The sequence below is a fragment of the Coturnix japonica genome, chromosome 8 (genome assembly GCF_054131305.1).
Source record: "Coturnix japonica strain WE chromosome 8, WE-NBRP24, whole genome shotgun sequence".
NCBI classification, from domain to species: domain Eukaryota; kingdom Metazoa; phylum Chordata; class Aves; order Galliformes; family Phasianidae; genus Coturnix; species Coturnix japonica.
The window spans coordinates 13,915,958-13,939,202 of NC_140670.1; the positions used below are offsets into that span (position 1 = coordinate 13,915,958).

General features: G+C 45.5%; 1 protein-coding gene across 1 annotated transcript; it reads left to right on the forward strand.

Moving 5' to 3' along the window:
* The first annotated feature begins 65 nt into the window (after window positions 1–65).
* Window positions 66–4,102, forward strand: ZNF503 (zinc finger protein 503). The gene is made up of 2 exons (XM_015866855.3): window positions 66–786; window positions 1,902–4,102. The coding sequence occupies exons 1-2, from the start codon at window positions 478–480 to the stop codon at window positions 3,420–3,422; spliced, it is 1,830 nt and encodes a 609-aa protein (XP_015722341.1). The 5' UTR covers window positions 66–477; the 3' UTR covers window positions 3,423–4,102.
* The last annotated feature ends 19,143 nt before the right edge of the window (window positions 4,103–23,245 follow it).

A 23,245-nucleotide genomic window follows, 5' to 3' on the forward strand; every position in this document is an offset into this window, starting at 1 on the left:
TCCCCTTGACCCTCCAATCACCTCGGGGTCCCATTTGATTGGAAGGCGGCAAAGGCTTTAATCTCAGACTAATTCAGCTGCTTTTGAAGTGAGTTTCTCCGCCAGACCCCGGGCTGGATGGGCAGCGGCTCGCAGCACAACTGAGCGCGGAGCCGAGCGCTCCGCCCGCCCCGCGCCGCAGCCGGGAGCCGAGAGCGGCCGGGCACGGCGCAGCCGCCCGCGCCCCCCGCCCCTCGCAGCGCACGGATTACTCGGCTTTTTTTCCTCCTCTTTCTCTCCGGCCGGCTCCCCCTTCCCCCCCCTCCCCCCCTCCCCACCCACGCCCTCCCCGCCAGCGAGAGCCGCGGGACATTTTATGTTTGTTTTCCTCCTCGGGGGGCGTGTGGATTTTTTCCCTTCTCGCCCGCAGAAAGCGAGCGAGCGTTTCCGAGTGCGAGCGGCGCGACTTGCCCCAGTTTTCATGCGAGGTTTTGGGTCATGATCACATCGCCCTCGCTTTCTGCTCTCAGAAGTAGTAAGCGCAGCAGCAGCCTGAGCGAGCCCGGAGGCAGCCCCCGCCGCAGCCGCAGCGCCGCCGACCTCAGTGCCGGGCCGACCGGGCACGCTGGGAGCCCCGGCAGCGCCTCCGCCAAGCCCTGCTTCCACGCCGTCCCCCCCTCGGACCCGCTGCGCCAAGCCAACCGCCTGCCCATCAAGGTGCTGAAAATGCTCACGGCGCGGACCGGCCACATCCTACACCCCGAGTACCTGCAGCCTCTCCCCTCCACGCCCGTCAGTCCCATCGAGGTAAGCAGCCCCGGCCCCGCCGTGCCCGCCCCGCATGGCGGCTGCCCCGCGCCCGCTCCGCTCCGGGTCGCGGTCGCACCGGGAACGGGCGCCTTTGATCTTAGTGCGAGGAGCTGCGCGTGGTCATCTATTCCATGTTTACTCGGCTTCCTGGCGATTCCTTTTTGAATAAACTTTCATTTTTGCTCTTTTGATATTTTTTACTCTTTTATTTTTTATTTTTTTTAAATGTTTTCTTACATATGTGTGTGTGTATATACATACATATATATAATTATTATTTATTTGCTTATTTATTTTGAGAGAGAGAGAGAGAGGAGCGGTGGAAGGAAGCGCCCGGCTCCGGGGTCACGATCCGGCCACGCCGCTCTCGCAGCGGCCGGGCGTTGCGGGGGGTGTTCGGACACGGGCTCGGCGCGGCGCGGGGCGGCTATGGCGGCTCTCGGCCTCCGCCTTCGCCGTCTTTTGGGGGCTTCGGGGCCCCGCTCGCCCTTTCTTCCCCGCTGTCGGGGTCCCTCGCTGTTTTAGGGAGCGAACCTCGAAATGGAGAGGGTGGTGGGAAGGGTGTGTCCGTGGGAATGAATGATTTCACTGAGGTCTCTGCGGAGCGAAGCGCCGCTCTCCCCCGGAGCCCGGCTCGTCCGGGCTCTGTTTATAAATAGCGGCCGCGGTCAGGGCGCAGAAATGCGGCAGCCGACGTGGCCCGAGGGCTCCCCCACTCCGGTGGCGAGGGTCTGCGTGGGCTGGGCGCTGCCCGGTGGGCGCTGGGCGGCCGAGGGGGTGCTCGCACGGTTCCAGCGAGCCCAAGCCCTCTTTAAAGGCTTTGTGGAAAATGGTGCATGCAGGGGAGGGGGCTGTCAGGGTGATGAATGCTCACGAAATCGTTCATCACTTCCAGGCTGCCCCCTGCAAAAACGTGCGGGACAAGAGACCTACTAGGTACACTCGGGGCTTTTTGGTTTTTCTCCTTTTCTTTTCTTTTTTTCTTTCTTTTATTTCTTTCTCTTTTTTCTTTCTTTTTTCTTTTTTTTTTTTTCTTTTTTCTTTCTTTTTTTTTTTTTCCTTGAGCGGACTCCCCCATTAAACCTCTGTCGTTGTGTGTCTAATTCCTGCAGCTGGATGCGAAGAAAAGCCCCCTGGCCCTTTTGGCACAAACTTGCTCGCAGATAGGAAAGCCGGACCCGTCCCCTTCCTCCAAACTCTCCTCGGTCACCTCCAATGGCTCCGGAGGCGACAAGGACTCCAAGTCGGGCCCCCTGAAGCTCAGCGACATCGGCGTGGAGGACAAATCGAGCTTCAAGCCCTACTCCAAACCGGGCGCGGAGAAGAAGGAGCCGGGGGCGGCGGGCTGCGCGGGCACCCCCTCGGCGGGGGTCGCGGCCGGGGAGAAGTCGGGATTCCGGGTGCCGAGCGCCACCTGCCAGCCGTTCACCCCAAGGACAGGCAGCCCCAACTCCAGCGCCTCCGCCTGCTCGCCCGGGCTGCTGCCGGCCGAGGGCAAAGGCGGGGAGGAAAAGAAGGACTCGGAGAGCTGCGGCAAGAGCGGCGGCTCCGGCGCGGAGGGCGGCCCGGGCTCCGCCGGCATCGGCCACGGCCGGATTAGCGTGAGCTGCGCCGGGATTAACGTGGAGGTCAACCAGCACCAGGAGAGCGCGCCGGGCTCCAAGCCCATCGCCTCGGACTCCGCCTCCTCCTGCAGCAGTACCACCGCCACCTCCTCCGCCTCCGTACTGGGCTCCGGCCTCGTGGCCCCCGTCTCCCCCTACAAGCCGGGCCAGACAGTCTTCCCGCTGCCTCCGGCGGGCATGAGCTACCCGGGGACGCTGGCCGGGGCGTACGCGGGCTACCCGCCGCAGTTCCTGCCGCACGGCGTGGCGCTGGACCCCACCAAATCCTCCAGCCTGGTGGGGGCCCAGCTGGCGGCCGCGGGCAGCCTGGGCTGCAGCAAGCCGGCCGGCTCCAGCCCGCTGGCGGGCGCGTCGCCGCCGTCGGTGATGACGGCCAGCCTGTGCCGAGACCCGTACTGCCTGAGCTACCACTGCGCCAGCCACCTGGCCGGCGCCGCCGGCGCCTCCTGCGCCCACGACCAGGCCCTCAAGTCCGGATACCCCCTGGTGTACCCCACGCACCCCCTGCACGGCGTGCACTCATCGCTGACCGGTGCCACGCCGCCCTCGCTGGCCGGCCACCCCCTGTACCCCTACGGCTTCATGCTCCCCAACGACCCCCAGCCGCACATCTGCAACTGGGTGTCTGCCAACGGACCCTGCGACAAGCGCTTCGCCACCTCGGAGGAGCTGCTTAGCCACTTGCGGACCCATACTGCCTTCCCGGGCACCGATAAACTCCTCTCCAGCTACCCCAGCTCCTCGTCGCTGGCTAGCGCGGCGGCCGCGGCCATGGCGTGCCACATGCACATCCCCACCACGGGCGCCCCGGGCAGCCCGGGCACGCTGGCGCTGCGCAGCCCGCACCACGCTCTGGGACTCGGCAGCCGCTACCACCCGTACTCCAAGAGCCCGCTGCCCACCCCCGGGGCGCCAGTGCCGGTGCCCGCCGCCACGGGACCCTACTACTCCCCTTACGCACTGTATGGGCAGAGACTCACCACAGCCTCGGCACTGGGCTACCAGTGAGCGGCGCGGACGGGTGGGAGGGGGAGGGAGGGAGGGATGGAGCCCTCCGAACTCGGTGGAAGTCGGCAAGGAAAAAAAACAAAAAACAAAAACAAAACCCCACAAAACAGAAACGGGACTTTTTATACAATAGTGTTCATCTGAGGACTGGATCCGTGAGCACTGTATTTATTTATGTTAGCTTCAAGCGGGACAACGAATCATAAAGTGCATTACTTAACTGAGCTCAATAGGTAAAAGTGGAACACCCATTGTAGAATATAAATAAAAAGATAGAGGTCTTCTCTTTAATGTTACTTTAAAATTGCTATGATTGTATCGTACGTTCTTATTTAATGTCTCATTGAAACAACAACAAAAAAAATTTACATGCATGTTTGTTACTAAAAAAAAAACAACTCGCAATTTGTCAGTTATAATTTCAAATTGCAATTATTTTTAAGGTGTATTACCCTTGAAAGAGAATTGGTATTTTTTTGTATGTATTCTGGAAGAAAAACAAAAACGATTCTATTCCAAAAACCTCATTTGCCTTATTTTGTTCTTTAAAAGGAACACTTAACTATTTTTAATTTTTAAGTCCACCCTGTAACGAGGGTTAAGTAAGGTTTACGTCATGTACTAAAATAGACAATGTATCGCTTTAAAGATTAAAATTCCGTATATTTGATGTATTAAAAGGTTTTACTTTTTTTTTTAATTATTTTTTTAAATATTTTTTTTTCTCCATACGCTTGGATTCTGTTATAAACCTGAGTAGGTCTCAAATGGAGGCAGTCGCTACTTTCTCCTTCATCGTTTATTCAATTTGAATTAAAAAATATAAAATAAGGGTTTTTAAAATTATTATTATTATTGCAACCCCCAGGGCTCTCAAAAAAAAAAAAAAAAAAAGACAAAAAGGTTTTTTTTATTGTTATTTTTTTAATCTTTTTTTCCCCTCTTCAGTCGAGTTGGTGGGCACGAAGCGGGCAGGCTGAGGCTCCCTCACATCTCTGCCCCTTTCCGGAGGAAAATGAACTTTTCTCTCAAAAGAGCATTTTACTGTGAAAACCGTTTTCTTTTCCATGCGAGCTTCAATTAACAGGCGGCGTTCTTTCCCTAGGAAGAGACGCGGGGAAGGCAGCACTGTTGGTAAAAGAGTAAGAAGATTATCCGAAAGCTTTTTACAGTGTAACGCGTAACCATTCATCTCCTTTTCTAAGTGAGAAGTTCCGAAGTAATTGGGAAGCGCTATTTGATCTCACCCGGTTATTTTCAATTTCTTTCTTCAGTTCGTACCGCGGTACAAATGATCATCAATCTAAAAAAAAAAAAAAAAAAAAAAAAAAAAAAAAGAAAATAATAATAATAATAAAAACCGGACTGCTCTGAGAGCTGCTTTTCTTTTAAGAAGAAAGGCCTGGGAGGAAGGATCCCAGCAAACCTCCCGCAGCTGGGAGCGCCTTGCACTGCGCGGAGCGATGCCGAGGGCCGCCCCGGCCTCGTCCTTGCCCGCCCGGCACAGCCCCGCGTTGCACCGCGCCGATGGGAAGAGCGGAACCGTGTCCGCGGACAGCCGGGCTCCGCGCCCTGCCCCGCTGCCGGCCCGGCGCAAGGCGAGCGGCCGCCGGGCTCGGCGAGGGGTTGGCCTGCCTCCCTCCTCCCGCGTCCCTGCGATACAATTACTGTTCGAAGTTTCCCGCGGTGCCCAGATGCTAATTAGTCTAATACATTTACTCCAGATAATTGGTGCAAGTTAGCGTTAACGTGCAGAGCGGAGAAGAGAGGGCGGCTAACGAAGGGCCGGCGCTCTCCCGGGCCCGGCCCGGCTCGGAGCGGGACCGCACCGGGCTCGGCGGGTGCTGGGCGGCTCTTTGGGGACACGGCTCCGCCATCGGCACGGTGCGGCTCGGCGCTTTCACCGAGCGGTTCCCTCCCAACCCCCCCTTAAACGGGAGAAGGAGCAGCGCGTAGCGCCGGTTTGGGGAATGTAAAACGAGCTCTCGTTGTGAACTGATGAGTTCGGGGAAAGGAGAGAAGGGCAGCGCCGTTAACCGCACCGAGCAAACTTCGCTGATAAAACGCATCGGCCGCGAGCGGGGCCGGGAAGCGGCAGGAGTCGGCGGGCAGCCGAGCGGCGCGGCCCCAACCCCAGCCCAGCCACAGCCCGGCCCCGGGCCCTCCGCCACCCGCGAGTCGGGGAAAGGGCCATTGCGGCTCCAGCGGGGCGTGCGAGCCCGGTACCGTTACGGCGATCAAAAGCACCGCCGCTTCTCCGCACGTACACCACAATTACAGATTTCTACCAGCTGCACCTCCGACTCCGCTCGCTGCAATCCGTCAGCAGCCAGGTGTTGGGGTCTGTCGGAGGGAGAGAGGGGGAGTTCCCTGCGCCGAAGCCTTAATTGCAGCGCTGCGGCTCCCAGCTCTGAAAGTTGTGCGCGAGGGGTTCTGATGCAAGTGATAAAATGAGCGCTTAACGTTATTATTGCTGTTCTGCTCAGATACTGTCAGCGACATTAATGACAAATGGAAACGGCTTATTTTATATGGAGAGCGGTGCTAAGGAGGGCTCTTTTCTCGGCTTGTTAAATATTTGACCTGGCAAGTGTCACGGAGGATTTTGATATTAATCTAGGAAATTCGCTATATTTTCTAATAGAGATTGACTTATGGACATTAATGTTTTTAGGTAAAAGGGCCGCGTTTGTTATTTCGTTCCCCCGTTCCGACTAGCTGGATGGCTCGAGGAGCTGACAGCAGCCGCTGGTCCATGCCACCGAACTAAAGTAATTTCACAGTGAAAAACCAGCTCGGGAGGACAAGCAACAGAAGGGCAAAACCCATCACAACCCCAAACTCAGATCGATCTGACCGGAGTCAGGCATACATTAGTTTAAATTAAACAGTTTCATCTTCCTCACAAATCTTTTTTGAACACTAAAGATAAACTCATGTAATATTTAAATCAACTCCTGTCAGACGCTAAGTGCAACCGAAGAACCAAAATAAAAATTAATGACTTTCCCGGCGCTGTGCGAGGCTCGCTCTGGGTGCCGCTTCAACAAAATACTTCTGATAAGCGACGCTTAGAAAAGAAGGGTTCTGTTTATCTTATCTATGGGGAAATGTAATTAAGCTGGTTTTATGAAACAATAAAACACAGACTCCACAGACAGCAAAGGAGTTCCTGCAGTATATCTCGGCCTATATGGGCATATGTATCTTGGCTTGTGCGCGCAGGTCGATACCGAACACACACATACATGTTTGCCTTCCTGATTTCCGAGTGCTAAGCGGATGGTGGAGCTGAGCACGGGGATGCCTCTGTGACTGGGAGGATTTGCTCGGTGATAGAAGGCCCCTTTTTGCGGGACAGGGAAGTTGCTCTCCAACACCTCCAAATCTGCCCGGAGCATAGCGGCCCTGCTCCCCTGCGCCCAGGCTGTGCTGAGCTGTGCAGGCTGCGAGCGACATGGCCCAGGAGAGAGGAGCCTGGAAAGGCCTGGGCTGGCCCAAACAGAGGAACACATGCATTCCTGTTCTGTGAAGTACAAACCAAACTCCACTCTTTCATATTTAGAAAAGACAGAGAGAAATACTGACTTTCTTTTATACTATTGGCTTTCACTGCAGGCTTTCGGTAGGGCGCCTTTTGGTGGTTTTGTTTTTGTGTTGTTGTTGGTTGTTTGGTTTTTTTTTTCTTCCTAAAAAGAGCAAATCTGAAGTTGGAAAAGATCTGGAGGCGGCATCACCAGCTCTCCTTTCCATCTGGGCCATGGGAATCACCCCGTTCAGTTCCAGCCCCGAGCTCACACGCTGCCCTATGGTCCCACAGCCCTGGGTAGAGGTGGTGGATCCCTGCTGGGGCTCTCCCGCAACTCGCTACGTGGCAGCTGGGGGCAGATTGCCTTTTCACATTAAAAAATTAAAATCAAATTAAAACGTTGCGAAGAAGTATAAAGGCGTCAAAAGAAAAAAAAAACAAAAAAAACAAAAAAACCCATAAAACCTAGCACTGAAAGCTCTCACCTCTCCGGAGGTATGGAGGTACGGAGGTACGCTGCTTAGGCAGCAGAGACGGGACTGAAATTTGAGCGCGTTACGCACTCGGGCTGTGCACAAACGCACAGAGAGGCCGTCCCGGTGCCGGCGCTCTCAGCCAGGTGCTGCGGTACGGACCCGTCCGGCCGCGGGGCAGGGAGAGCCCGCTCGGTGCTGCGCAGGGTCCCTCCTGTCCTCACGTCCGAAATCCAGCCCTCGTAGCCACCCTGTCTCTCCCCTGCGTGGAACAAAGTGAAGCCTTTCAGGCTTTGGGTATTGCAAGAAGCCTCGTGTGTGTTTTATTTATTTATTTATTTTTCTAAGAAGTCTTCAGATGAATTAAAGACAACCTGACAATGCTGTCATCTGTCTTCAACGTCACATCAAGGCAAGCAGTAACGATAACAGAGCAGCAGAAGGACGCCTACTGAAATCTGGAGGATATATATACGCATACATACACACACACACATATATATGCCTCAGAACAGTTTGAAAGAACAGAATTAGATCACTGTTCTTAGGCCATCGCGGTGAGAACGTCCAACAACGATTTATATTTAAGCAACAGCCCCACATTTCTCTCTCCACGAGGCGCACGCTCCTTGGTCCTCACCACCTCTGCAGGAAGGGACAGGAGGACGGGCAGCCACATCGCCTGTTCCCCAACTACTACGACCCAAATGGGAACGTTCCCTTCCCCCTCCGAGCCTTCGGGCTCTCGCTTCGCCCAGCGACCGCTTCCCCGAGGCGCGGTGCCCCGAGACACCCGGTGCGGCGGCGGGCAGGAGCCGACTCCCTTTGTCTGCGGCCCGGTGGGGCCGTGCCGGCAGCGGGGCGCCCGTGGGGTCCCGCCCGCCAGGCGGCGCTGCCGGGCCCACCCCCGCGGGGCGCTGCGGAGAAGCGCGCCCGCACCGCTCGGCTCCGCGCAGGGCGCCGGGCGCGGCCCCCTCTCCCCCCCAGCCAAGCAGAGCCCCGCGGCCCCAAGCACAGCGGCACCGGGAGGAGGCGACCCGGCCCGAGCGGGGGAGGCAGGGATCGCGGGGCTCATCCGAAGGGAAGTATTGCGACGTAAATGGATTTAGCGAGATGGAAGCAGATAGGCCGGACTAAGGGGGAGGGGGGGGAAGTGTGGCGTTTTTTGTTGGTTTTTTTTTTTTTCCTTTTAAAATCACCCTTGTAATCTCATTCAGTCTGAAGGGTAAATAAATTGCAGTTGTATGAAAAACAATTGGCGCTACATGTGTTCATAACAGATGGGATCTTATCACAGTTTAACTGTAATAAATTCTGACTTCTGGAAATTGTAATCTTTGCTCCATGGTAGATGTTGTCTCGTTTCTGCTGTAATAACAGCGCTGCAAACTTCTGCGAGCGAGCAGAAAAGTTTCGGTGCTGGCGCAGATCAGCAGCCCCGCATCCTGAGGCCGCCGTGCCGCCAGCGCTCTCCCAAAGTTTTGCTGAGAAACGCCCTCGGAAATCAAAGGAAGAGAAAATGCTGGCGCCCGGGGAGGCGAACAGCTGATCCTGCCCCCGGCGGCGACGTTATTTACTAAGGCCAATGATCACGGCCCTTAAAAGACACGCAGAGCGGCGAAGAATGAGCTCTCTGTGTGGAGCAGCCCTGGCAAGTGACAGATCACGCTTCGCTTCGCGAGCGCAGAAAATGTCAGAGGAACGCAGCTCCTGAGGAAGCTGAGACCAAAGTTCAGATTAATCCCCCCGCGCTCCACATCACAAAATTAAAATATAAATTTGAATAACCACCGAAAGAATAAAATTATAACAATAAATTGCCAAAATTCACTGAGGCTGAGGGCTAATTATTTTCCCCATCTCGGCTTCCCATTGCTGTTTATCAAGTCGCAGGATAAATGCTTGTAAATCCATTCAATTTCCATAAATTCTCTCACCGCCTTCTTTTTGGCCAATGCTTTTGCAACATTAATTGATTTTATTGCACTTTCTGAAGTCACTGTATATTACAGTCAAGCAAGTTTGCTCTGAAAGCGTTGCTCTTTCCATCGTTGCATGAAAGCAAGGAAGGGGAATTACTGAAGTCACCGCAGCCTCGAGTCTCCTTTTTTTCCCTGCTGTGATCTTGATGGCAAATGCGAACTGCAAATTACAAGTTTCTAATAATCCGCACTGTTACAGAACACAGCCCCAGAATCGCCGGTGAGAAATTAGCACGAATCCCAGCAACGAGCTTCCCCATTGTTTCTAAACCGGGGGTGGGGTAGAGGGGTGAAACGCTACTGAGCACCCGAGATCAAACAGACCGAGGAACACTTACGGAGTGAGTCATTACCGCTACTGGACAGACAGCAGTTATTTTTAGGAAAGGATTTTCGATGTGTAACTGCAAGTTTAATTCTCTTTAGAAGCACACAGGCTCCAGCTTTCGCAAACACTTCTCCCATTCCCACTTAGTTTCCTTAGGAGCACTGCGCCCAACCAGCCTTCACCTGGTGGACCTCACTCAACTCCAGAGATCATTCTGTGCTCCCCGGCTGCACCCTTCCCCCTCCCCCCCCCACCCCCCGAGCCGAAGCCACTCCGCACCCCGCACTGGGCAGCCCCAGCCCCGCGTATCCCGCTCTGCCCGTGAGCAGGACCCAGCCGGGCTCCATCTGCCTGCAGTGCCACACAGATGCACTTGGAGGCACGGGGGTGATGCAAAAGCCTTGTTAAATTGATAGGGATAACTACCAGAGGTGACAGAAGACACATGCAGGTTTCATATAGGACAGCAGAAATGCCAGTAAACACAAACATATCCTTCTTATTGTAGGTTCTCTTTTAGTACCCCACCTTTGCCTGCCCAGCCTTCCTTCCCTCTCACACTCACTGCTACTCACTGACTGGGATGCTGAGCAGAAGTAGCAATTGGTTACAGGCCTGCAGCCCTGCCCCAAGGTTCCCAGCCCTGTCAGCCCCAGCCCAGCATACTCCTCTTTCCGGGGCACCTCTTCACTCCCTCCTTCCCGGGGAGGGAGCACTGACTGGCATGGCCCGGCCCTGGGAAGAAGATACCTGGCGACCCCGTCATGAAAAGGCCTCGTGTTTTTTGGCAAGCCCAGCAGACCAGGGATTCACAGCTCCTCAGCTCTTTCCGAGGCAAAGCCCCCTGGCTGAGAAAGGCCTCTGGTACAGTGTGCCCCACTGTCACAGCTTTAGAGGGATCCATTGAACTGGGATTGGAGCGCACTGTGGAAGTGATCCCACTCTTGACACCCTGCCAGCCATCACAAGATGCACATTTGCAGCTGCAATATAATGTGGTTTCACTGAGGTCAGTAATCTTAGGACCAGATTCTCAAACTGAGATTCAGCTGACATTTGCAGGAAGGGAATCTATCTCCCGTCTTGTCCAGCTCACAGTCCTTAATCCCTTCTGGAGGAGATATTCTCTCCTACCAGCAAGGATCAACTGCCAACATCATCTGCTGCTTTTTCGTCATGCTTTAAGTGCTCATCTCAACGCAGAACACATCAGTTCCCAGATCTGGAAGTCTTAAGCCCACAGTTCTCGCTTATTAGGGCTCCTAATCACTGGGCTATTCTCATGGGGGAAAATCCCCACCCCTCCTTTGAAGGCATTTCACTTTGCATGAAAATGCACTAGGCCGGGGGAAGGACAAGGAAGGAACCAGGCTATTAAATCTGCTGGTTGCGGTGCTTGCCAAAGCCTGCAGCTCCAGTCTCCCAGTCAGCACTCAGAAGCAGATTTAATCAGGTTCCCACCAAGTCTTCCTTCACGCAAGAGAAAAAACATTCCACACGAAAAAGAGGGAACACTTCCAACAACCCTTTTGCATCCTAGATGGTATTTACAGAATTGGATACTCATCCTTTCAGGTAAAACAGCGGTGCAACATTGATCTGTACCCACTAACTTGTCAGATAAATAACAGGGACCTTCCAGAAAGCCGTTTTTATAGCAAGTCCAAGATACCACTGCATGTTAGGGGACAGCAACCTTTGCTTAGCAAAGTTAGTAAAACTGCAAATTTTCACACCTCCTGCATTGATTACACAGCAAAGAAAAACAGGCAATGAGGTTCCTGTGGAAGAGTTGGCATTGCACGGCAATGCGCTCTCCTCTTTGGTTTGTATGTGTTACGTTGCTTCACTCCACATGGAAGCATGAGAGATCATCCATCCCATCTTATTGCTGCTCACCCCACCAGTGTCATGCTCCACAAAAAGTCACATTCAGAAGCAAAGGCAGTCAAAAATGTTAGCTGTCCCAACTGGTATTTTTCTGATTTTTTTTTCAGAGATTCCATTAAAAAAAAATAATAGTACAGCTAATTGCCACAACAAAATACTTCAGCCTATGACTCAAAAACATTCTGACTTCTATTTATTTATTTATTTATGTTACATTCTCCTCTCTACCCTCCTAATTCCTCTCCTATTGCAAGATTACAATTTCCTTAAATATATATTGCGCCAGCAGGCTGGGGGAATGTGTTCCAGATAAAACAGATGAGCAGAAATAAGTTCTCTTTCAGAAGGATCAGCTGTTAAATGCATTCCAGTAGAGGTGTCAAACAGATTTTATGAAGAGAGCTAATCACATTTTTAATTATGGTCTTCATGCTGACTTTACAGAGTTAGGGTAAAAAGCTATTCTTGATCAAAAGCAGATATCCTACTTACATCAATGGGTTTATAAAAGAGACTGAGAATGGAATTTAGACCAGATGGAGAAAAATGAAAGAAAAGTTTATTAACTGTATCATTTAGTGGAGAAACAAATAGTTGTTGATGTATCTACAAATCAGGTACTGACAAATTTCGAACAATCTGGCTACCAAGAGTGCCACCATCTTGTTTTAGAGTTAAATGAATTGTGGAAGTGTTAGAGCACGTCTCACCTCCCCAGTCGACAGCACATTTTTTACACTATTTCCAGGCTGGCTGAGTTAGAAGGGTATGGTTATGGATATTCTCAAAGTACATACGAATATTGCATAATACCATTAGTGACAAATGATACCCATACAGATTATCCCTATTAGAGAAGATACTTGTGTATCATTATAGCTGCCTATACACCAGATCACAGATAAGGGGAAAAAAATAAATCTCTACAGAAGAAAATATTTACTCTTGTAACGAAAACAGTTAGACTTGTATAAACACCAAGTTCCACATGGTTAATTGTGCTTGCTGTTTAATGGGATCGTGTCACTTCACATTTATACTTTTAAGCTGTTAAACATACACATATGCTTAATTCAAAGCCTGGTGTGAAATTGGTGTGAAATCTGGTCAGTCTGACATCAGAAGAAGTTTTCAAACAATTCTCCTGGGACAAAAAGATAATAATTATTAACAATAATAATAATGAAAGGGAGTCCTAAACCTTACAAATTTAAATTCCAGATTAATGAGCATTAAATACGTCTCACACAGTTCTATGTTTCATGACAGTTTATCAAGGAACTTGGGATTTTCTTGGAGGAAACAGTGGGAATTTTGCTTTTCCAGCTGTGCTGAGAAGGTTCCAACACAAAATCTGGAGAGATCACCCAAGGTGGGTCAGAAGTAAACAGGTAAAAAGGATGACCTTGAACACACATACACGCTCTTAGATGCAAAGCAGAACACACAAGTGGGATTTGGCCATTGTAACACAGGTGCAGTCAACTTTGAGCTGATGTCACTGAAGGTAGTAAGAACACAGGGAATTTAGTGGTCACATCTGCCCCATCAGTCCTTTTTCAAAGTTTTACCCAAAGATTGATGAATTTCAGCCATGGGTGAAATGTGTGCATTTTTTGCTTGTATGTATTATTTATACTGAGAAGACTTGATCAGGCACTCTTCCAAGAAAATAATGAAATAATAATTCTATAAATAAACTACGACAACAAGAATTAAAAATCTTTTAAATTAGGGAGCAAGTAATAATGGGGGAAAAAAAAGACACTTTATATGTAAAGAACAGCATAATAATAATTATTATTTTAACACAGAGCACCTTGAAAAATACCTACATCTGTTCTGATAGCTAATCAATCTGGCTGAAACAAATAATAGTTTTATAGCTTAGTATTTAGCCCAGTTTTTGCATGGATGGTTACAGTGACTCGTTTACACGCTGACTTGAGTACTAGCAGAACCAAGTGGTGAGTTTTATATCTTCATCTTGAAAACAATTATTGCATAACCATGTTATTTCATCATCTATTAAATGTTAAACTCATTTGTGCAACATTACCCCAGTCTTTTTGTTGCAAACACTAAAGTGAGGACAGACGTATTTCTGTGAAGTCTCTTTTGATGTATTTTGTAATAGCTCAGTTCTGGAAAGAAATGAATTGTGTGCTTTAGAACAGATAAAAGGAAACTACGCTCTCCACACCCCCATCACAAGCTCTCCTTAGGAATGTGAGTACATACAATTCTGGAAGTGTAATAATCATCATCTTGCTTATTACCTGAGACCTCCAGGGCTAAATCACAAACCTTTACACCTCAAGTTAAATACCCTATAGCTAGCAGCTGTAACACACTCATATCCGCTGTTGGCCAGACGCAGACACAGAATGGGAGGCATAGCAGAGTGAACAGTGGGCTACATATGCATACCTACTCGAAAGCAAGTTAAAGATTGGCTAGAGACTAATTCATTTTATAGCCTAAGAAAATGATTTTTGGAGGAGCTGAACTGCAGGTGCTATTTTTCTCTCTCGCCCCTTTATTTATTTATTTAAAGTTCAGCTTAACTCTAGTGGTAGCATTATCAGAGCTCACTACAATATAGGAAAGCATGGAAAACATCTTAGATTCTGGCATTCCTTATAGCAGAGTCCATTGTGTGCAGTGTGACATGGCTATTTTTTTTCCCCTGGAATAGTGGCGAAGGGCATTTTCTTATAGCTGCAAATCTAGAGATAGATTGGACTACAGATCTTATCCATAACAGCAACATCCCATTATTTTTGGATGCAATGGTGAATGCACTTCATCAAATCCTCACTAAAACAAAAAGAGGTAATAAGATGTTTTATATTCTATTACTAATATGTAAAAAGAATATTGGAAGTAAGGCATTTGTAGAAGTTAGCTCTGGATCAAGTCAGACAAAACTGACTGACATTAAACAGAAGAAGTAAGTCTTTAACTAAAAGTTTCAATTTCATAAGCGCAGACTGGTGTGGTAAGGTCAGCTGGACTGAGGAGCTAATGTACTGAGTGTGGAGACTTGTTACTTAAAGCCAAGCACGTTAAGATGGCCAAGAATCCTTATTCCAAACACACAGAAGAAATGAAAAGAAAAAGAAACCTGAAATATTCCCCAGACATTACTGAATGTACTATCACCTCAATAAACAGATTACATGAAAAAAATGTGTGAAAAATCCCTTTTCTTTGCTAATCAGTCCTTATCTAAGAAGCGTGGAGGTGAAGCAAGAACTGCCAGAAGAGAAGCCGTGTTAGGCTCTGTGAAAGATATTAAAATGGATGAAAATATTTTTCAGTTACATACATAAAATCAAAGAAAGAAAGGAATGTAGCAGAGATTAAGGATAACGCAGGCATGTTCCCAACCTCAAACTGATATGTTGCATTAATTTAAATACAGAATATGGGGTGAAAGGTAAGTAGCTAAGAGGAATGATGTTAGAAAACAAAAATCAAGTGAAGTAGAAAGAAAATTACATCCGTTACAGCTCTGAACTCTGGGAACCTAGTTAATATTCACCCCAGCTCAGAATTCTGGAACACAAGAGACCATATCAGTAGTCAGTATCAAGGAGTATCTACCAAATTTAACCAGAACAAGACTGCCACAAAAAGAATGAACAAACTACTCTAAGATGGTGGTGGGAGGGGGAACAAAGTCTGAGATTTTTATGCTCATCGTTCTGATCCCAGTAATAGCCAACATTTTGCAACAACTAGTTGAAAACAAGAAAGGACAGTAAAGCAAATTATTTTAAAATTCAGTAAGGAGTTATTCAAGGTGAATCCAAAGGATTTTTTTAAGATTCAGTCTGGGATTATTCAAGGTGGATCATACTACATTAAAAAACCTTGATAAAAACGAAACAAGTATTCTAAGCTAACATGGCAGCAGAAGTATCATTTCTCAATATTAAAAAGGCTCTTCTGAAATGCAATATGTCTATAGATAACAGGCATGAGGTAACTGGAGTAACCTCTGATAGAGACATAGTAAATGAATAGCTCTGTGGATAGCACGGGGAAGAGCTCACCTGAAATACCACATACAGTCTACTTACCTGCATTTAGGAGAGATTATCAGGAAGTAGAGTAAGTAGAGCATTAGGACTACTAGGAAGATCAGTGTAATGGAAAGCTTATTTTATGAAATGAGATTAAACAAGCTTGATTTGTTTAGTCTACTATAACAAAAGCTTAGAGGATAGGATTGCTGTCCAACTGTGTTACTTAAAATGCTAGGAGAAGAAAAAGAAGGACTATTTAAATTAAAAGAATTTTGGCACAAGACCAAATGGATTTTAGCTGGCCATGAATAAACTAAGTGCAAAATCAGAAGAAGGTTCATAACCAATGGAGCACGGTGATGAGCTTTTCTGATGGCTGGTGAAGATCTTTCGGTTGTTTCTTTTAAAGTGTAAAGTGGTAGCTCATTGTTTTTCACTCTGTCCCAAGTCACTGCCAATGGCAAGGGACTCACCAGCAGTGTTTTAAAGTAATCAAATTCTGCCCCTTTGCAAACAGGAATATAACACAACTTTTCTTAAGATGGAGTACAATATATTTCTAAAGTGAACTACGCATCCCAGTAGCTGTGATGTGAAGGACCAGGTAACCCAGCTAGCACCATCCCATTGAAAAGCCTTGAAATGGGGGAGGGCCAAAATGCAGCATAATTAACAGTGTTGTAACAGAAGGAATGTGATTGGCATTAGTGGTTAGGCAAACATTAGACTTAAAAAATGATGTATTTTTTCTTCCAACTCTTTAAAACCCCAAGCTTGGTTTGTTTGTTTTTTTTTTTTGTTTTTTGTTTTTTTTTTTGTTTTTTTTTTAAACTGGAGGTAAATCACAAAACAACCAGTATAAGCCAACCACATCACAAGTAAAGACTTCCTTCTGACGAGAAAAGCCATCCCAACAAACCATTACTTTTTTTCCTTTGGAAAATGAATTATTAGCAAAACCCACAGAATCTTAAGTAAAACAAATCAACTTTTATATTTTTGAAAAGAAGCCTGCCAAAGATAATTCCTTCTTAAAATGAAACACCATGCTGCAAGGTACACCCACAGCGAACAACCAAAAAGGCTATTTTGATATCAAACATAAAATCTTCTGATTTAAAGGAGAACAGCTCTTTGTAAAGAACACTCAAAAGCAAAGGGAATTACATTTGAACCAAATGAGACTCAGGTAGATGGAGATTTGTGAAAGAATTTTCTTTAGCATTTACTTTAAAGAGGAACACCAGAGGGATAAAGGAATAGGTATTTTGTATTCTGAGTTAAGGTGCTGCCAGCATAACAGCTCTGAGGAAATCTCTAGATCTAAGCATATCATGTGCTGCCTTGCCCCCTTCCTACAGTCAGCTGAGAGATGGTGTACTTATTAGGGTGAGGTGCTTTAGATTATGCTGTTTCTGGACATGCCACATCTGCAAAGGAGAGACTGTCAGGCCTTAGGAATAGTCTTTTCCTAGGCATCTTCTACCTTGAAAGCCATGGAGCTGATGCTCTACAAAATTTATACTGAGTTTGGGCAGGCAGAGCGACACAGATTATTTCATTCCTAAAGATATCTTTATCATGTCATAGATCAGAACAACCAATGATTGGTAAGGCTGATGATACCCACTTAAAGAAAGAGCATGTATCTGAAACATATGAATTATCTTACTCACTAACCCTCTTTTGTAAATCCCACATGACTTCCCAGGCAAGAAGACCAATGGGGTTTGTGCTTGCACATTTTTGAAAAGCATTATCACTGAATGCTTACATAAAGCATGATACCTATTGTCTGTCATGACTTTGAGCAGGGATGTGGGCTCATACCCACAGCATGACAACAGTCAGTGTGATAATATTGCTGACATCTTTGTTCAGCCTTGTTTGGGAACGTGCTGGGGCTAAAGGTGTAACTGTAGCAGGAAAACAGGCAGATCAGTCTTCATGAGCTCTTCAAGAACTGCTGACAACTTGCCAGGGCAAGTTCATGGTAAACATGCCAGAACCACCAGCACGGTATAATTTCCTAGGACAAGAAAGTAGCCCTTTGGTGGTGGTAACTTTTAGGCTCAATTGAATTAACTGAATTAAAAGATATACTTGTTTGCTCAGAGAAAGATGCTAATCAGGCCACCCAGTCTGTTCTTGAAGTGCTAAACTCCATAATAGAGAGGAATATTAAAGTGGGGGTAGAGAAACTACACAAAGTAGAAAAGGAATAAATTTAACTACACATGAACTGATATTTTAAATGATGGGCTGCAGGTCTTAGTTACACACATTCATCTGTCTTATGTCTCACTCTAAATGCAAAAATTGCTATTTACTTTAAAAAAAAAAAATAACCACAGCTAAATTGGTAACAGAGATAAATGATAGAAATTAACAGTGGAAGTTCTGGAGCTTGGACATTATTGTTTTTTTAAAGGCAGCAGTCATGAAAGGAAAAATGCAAGTGACAAATGCAAATACTTAGTCCTCATGAAGAAATGAAAAACTTTTTATTTAGAAGGACTAACGCTCCTTTAAATGAGGAAAAATGAACTAGTGCAAAGATTATTTTTTTTTTCTTTCCTAAAGAAAAACAGGTTTGTTTTTCTCTCATGAACTTTTATTTCAAGTTGATGGAACACTGTCAGACTCAAACTCTCCCTCTTGGCTATTCAGCAAACAGGGAAAGAAAAAGGTTTTCCTTCTCTGCATAGTACTTATTAATTTGCTAACAACACTGAACACAGAATATGAAGCATATGCAGTTCATAAGGTCTTCAAAGGAAACAAGAAATAATATGTTCATATGGTGGGGGGATTGTAAGATCTATGCTTATTCTACAAACAAAGGCGACCTTTTCAGATCTATCAGCTGCATTTGAGAACAGATATAGACTTCCTGTAAATGTAAGCAGGGATAGACTGATGATTTATCTACACACAGAGCTGCACTGATTTGACTGAAGGCTTGACTGCGCATGGAATTTTTGAAGAATAAAGCAGCATTCTTACTGAATAACTTCTTGTGCAGACATGCTTGTTCGGGAATACAAACTAGAGTAAGGTAATCATGTTGTGTGATAAGCTTGTATATGTAGAATATTTATATAGCACTGTTACCATTAAATTCACACCCTGTCTCAAACAGAAATAATTTTCTGGTACAGTGATATCTTAAACAGGGATTTAAAAAAACATTCAAATTTGTGGGAATTCCTCCAAGGATATATATATATATCAATTAAATTGTCTTAGTTTGACTGAGGACAAACTTTAAATATATGAAATTACAGTAGCTTTCATGGACATTTCTTTGCAAATTTAACGCAATCCAGTCTTACCTGAGCTCAATCTGTATTTTTATGTGGCTTGAGCCCATGTACTTTCATTCTAAGGACGTATTAACTCAATAGACTTGCAGTGCCAGTTCCACAGTTCCCCAGGGTGAGCATTTTTGGCCCTTTAGTTTATTTATTCCCACATTCCTGCACTGTGTAAGATACCACTTCTTCCAGCTGGCTGTGCATCAAGTCTCTGGTCATGTGTCTCTATAAACCGATTGTCAGATGGAAGATCACATGTGAGTTCTGATCATCTTCTGGTGTAAATTAAAAAAGAGACTAAAGCAGTTCTGAAAATGATCTACTTCCTTCCTCCCTTGAAAGGACTAAGAATGTCCTGCCTTCTTCCTCTTCATCCATGACTCAGCACAGAGACTACAGTCTCACAAGGAAAGTTTAAAAAAAATCACAAAGTGAGTTAAGATGTAAGAAGAATGGTAAGAGGAAGAATTAGGGTTGTTGTGAAGGGAGCAGCAAAAACAAGATGACATCATAGGACTCAATAAGATAGTGCCATAGAACTCAATACTAACAAAATGGTCTTAGACTCGATACCGAGGATCTGCTCAGGCAAGAGGTAGAGAAGCCACAGATGGCTTATAGTTGGTGAGAAGCTGCCATCTTTACTATAATTCTAGGACAAATACACTACACATGGGAGGGTTTTCCAGTGTGTGACTCACAGAATCATTGTTTATGGATGATACATCGCACCATGAAATGACTTAAACTTTCTGAGGGGAAAAGGTATGTTATGTTCTCAGCACTACTATTCTTCCATCACAATCCCTAGCTCACTAAGTAAAAGTGAGCAAGGGTAGCTTTAATGTGAGGTCAATATTTTTAAAGTTAGCTAATGATTTCTACCTGTACTTGAATTGATTACTAAATAAAGGGGAAAAAAAAAATCAAAGTTGATATTTTAGGGGACATCTTGATGATCTTTCACTGTATTCTCCATATTACTGCTATACTTTTACTAGTTTTATGTCATTATTATTCTGCATCACAGTGGATTAAACTAAGGGTTATATTAGGAGATTCCTTTGTCACAACTGTATTGGGCCACTGGTACCTCCCTTTTCAGATGGAAAAAATGTACCTATGGTTAGTAAAACACAGGCATAGCTTTAATTTTTCTCCGCTGCTAGTCATTAATGTTTGAAAAATTTCGTAACTAGAAAAACTCAAGACAGCTGAAGATTCTGTGGAGGTCAAGCATGGACTGCTCTATAGAATCCTCACCTATAACTGATCTGCTAAGCAGAGAGCAGGAATAGAAAATCCATTTAGTGTTGGTGCTCTCCTGCAACAGAATTGCAAAACCTTAGGCCTGTACAAAATAGGGATTAGCATCATTTTAGGAATGATGGAAGGAAACCTGTATCCAGGCTTCCCTAATCTGGAAAAGTAGTAATGTGTCAGCCTTCTAGTCTGATCCCCTTCTGCCACAGTCAGGTCTGGCAGTTTTTGGTTTTAGTGTATTAAATCTATAATTACTAGCCTGTCTGTATATTAGTAAAATGTTCTGGAAAAGTTCATAAATGAGTAGAGATAAAGGCATATTAATTATATACAGTTTTCAACTTCTTGCATTGCAAGGTGCCTGTTGTAGAAGGAAAGTGTTTTTTTATTTTTGTCTTTCTAAGAGATAAAGAATATTAGTTCTTTCCTTGCTGTGGTAGGCCCTTCTTCCTTAGATATGTCTGAGATAAAGATCGAGACTACTGTAGAGTAGATGGTAATCCAACACAGAACTTTTTTCTTGGATGACCTGAGATGTATAAGGACCTGTGATGTAGATGAAAACAGCACCTCTTATTCTTGGAGGAACTGGAAAGAGTAGAAGAGAGGGAAGCAGTGAGAAAGCAGGGATAGAAATATAGTCCTTACATTCTGATTTTCAGCCAAAAATGAAGGATCAGAACTGAGAGCAGCCAGAGGATTACCCCCGCTGTCGCACTGACTACATTGCTGACTCCTGATCTCACATACATGAGTATCAGCAGATCGTCTTTCACCCCCACAGCCCTGCAGTGACTGGCAGATGAGGAACAAGACCATAAACTTGTCCAGTGAGGAGCTATTCCTGGCTCTCACTAATTCCCATACAACCGAGCTTCTCACTACCGCTGTGACTGTCTTACCTGATATTAATATTCTTTTAACACGGACCTTTTCAATGTTGTTATTTACTCTTGGCAGCAAGGATTTCTGTAATGTCTTTTTTTAGTGTATTTTGTGTTTAAGTGTTTTTAAAATTTGTTACTAAATTGGTATAATTGTAAAATACATTAACATTATTGGGGAAAAAAAGAAGGAGTTATGTCAGAAACCTTTCATAACGTTCAAACCACTTAATAATATTAGGAAAAAAACATCAGTAAATAAACAGTACACAAAACTATCACACTCAGTTCTGCCATTTTAGCCAGCACAGCCCTAAAAAGATTGCATATCCCTTTTCTTAGTGATGGCAGCTGGTTTCTTTCTGTTGGTACTAAGCCTTGAGCCTTTTTTCAGTGGTAATTTTCCCTCTGTATCTAATTTTTATTTATATAAATGTAGCACATCAAAAGAACATAAAAATCACCGGGTACTTCAACATCCTAACAGCATCACTGGCAGCACAATTTTTCCTTCATAGAAGCTTTCTCTTACTGCTCTCTGCCACGATCTCTCCATAGTTTTGATTTTGCAGCACAATAGAATGACAAGACAAACTTTAAGTGGGCATCTTATCCAAAAGAGTAAAAATGTAGCCTAAGTATACTGCACATTCCTACTGAGTGTCAAACAAGTGCCGCATAATAATAAAACACTACTTTTAAGTTACCACCTGTGTAAGAGCTACTAATGGAGACAACAGACAAGCAGATCCTCTGGGTCTGTGGGCAAGGACTGGGGAGAAGAATAGGGGCAGATAAAGCAGGACAGGGCCATTAAAGCCTGTCAGAGCCCCAAAGGCCTTCTGCTTCAAACTGACACCTCAACTGAGGTACTATCACTAACTCATGTCCTATGAGCCATTCAAAACTCATTAGGCGTTAAGAATTTTTTTTTACCATCTGAAGTTCAAAGACTTCCTGGAGATGAAACTGCCATTCCAGTGCTGTCATCTTCACTGGAAAAAGTGGTAGAAAACAGTTTTTTCACTCTCATATATACATTTTTTAATTTGACACACTATGTCCACTCAAAACCAAGACTATTTACCATTAAAGAAAAACTGGAAAATGCAAATTGCTATTCTGTAAATGTGTAACTCTGAGTATGCCCAGAATTATCAGTTTAAGAAAATCATCTGCAGTGTAGTTTCACTGCAACAACAACAACAAAAAAAAACGTCAAGTTTCAATCTAAGACTTTTTTATTCTTTTTGTATGGAACAAGTTTACCAACTGACATGCACGGGCAATTACCTCAAGATAATGATTACTCTTACTACAGAGGAGTGTGGATTTTGTGCTATTCAGAGAGTCTTTGTTTGGACTCCTTCTAAAGGTTCTTCACTAAAGGAAAACGGGAGCATATAACAGGTTTTCTGCTTGTGATTTTTAATACAGTTAATATTGGCTTATTTTGTGTAAATAAACATGGGTTGAGAAATCTAAGGCTGAGTAGAGGTCAGATTTTACAATTTAGGGTCCATTCCTGAAAGGCCTCTTCTCCCACATAAGTACCACGTACAGAATATAGAAAAATGAGCTGTAGTCAATTAAGTTTGTTTAAATGACATTATGGAGGATAAGCCCAAATTGTTTCAGAAAGTGTTATCCTAGTGTTCAGAGACCTTGTACTTAGGCAGCCAGCCAGAATCTATCACGAGGGCTTCACAACAATCGAGGCCTTGACAAGTTTTGTGTTGAAAGAAAACCAGTTTGTCAATTAATGGTTAAAGGCTTCAAAACATCTTTTTGTTAGTATGACGCTGATTCAAAAGATAAAAGGCAAATCTTTTCAATAGTTTTCTGTTCTATTCTCCAGATCTTCTGAGGAGAAGGAATGACAAAAAAAATATCCAACCACAAATCCTGCTAGAATACATAATAGTTAACTAGTAGCCAGCTGTTTAGAGTAACTCTTCCATTAGCAATTGGTACATTTCCTCTAAAACAGAAAGTTTGAATAGATTTTACGGTTTCAGACTTGAGTATTTAATTGAGAGTCTCCATTTAATTTTGAATGAAATAGTTTTTCTTTTATTGCATCCTGATACATGCCAGCTTTGACTGAAAAAGCAAGCAACATA

Bases quoted from the DNA above. Each gene is read 5' to 3' on its own strand.
- ZNF503 (XM_015866855.3), top strand. From the start codon at position 478: ATGATCACATCGCCCTCGCTTTCTGCTCTCAGAAGTAGTAAGCGCAGC. The intron at 787-1,901 runs GTAAGCAGCCCC...TAATTCCTGCAG, and splicing joins CGCCCGTCAGTCCCATCGAG to CTGGATGCGAAGAAAAGCCC.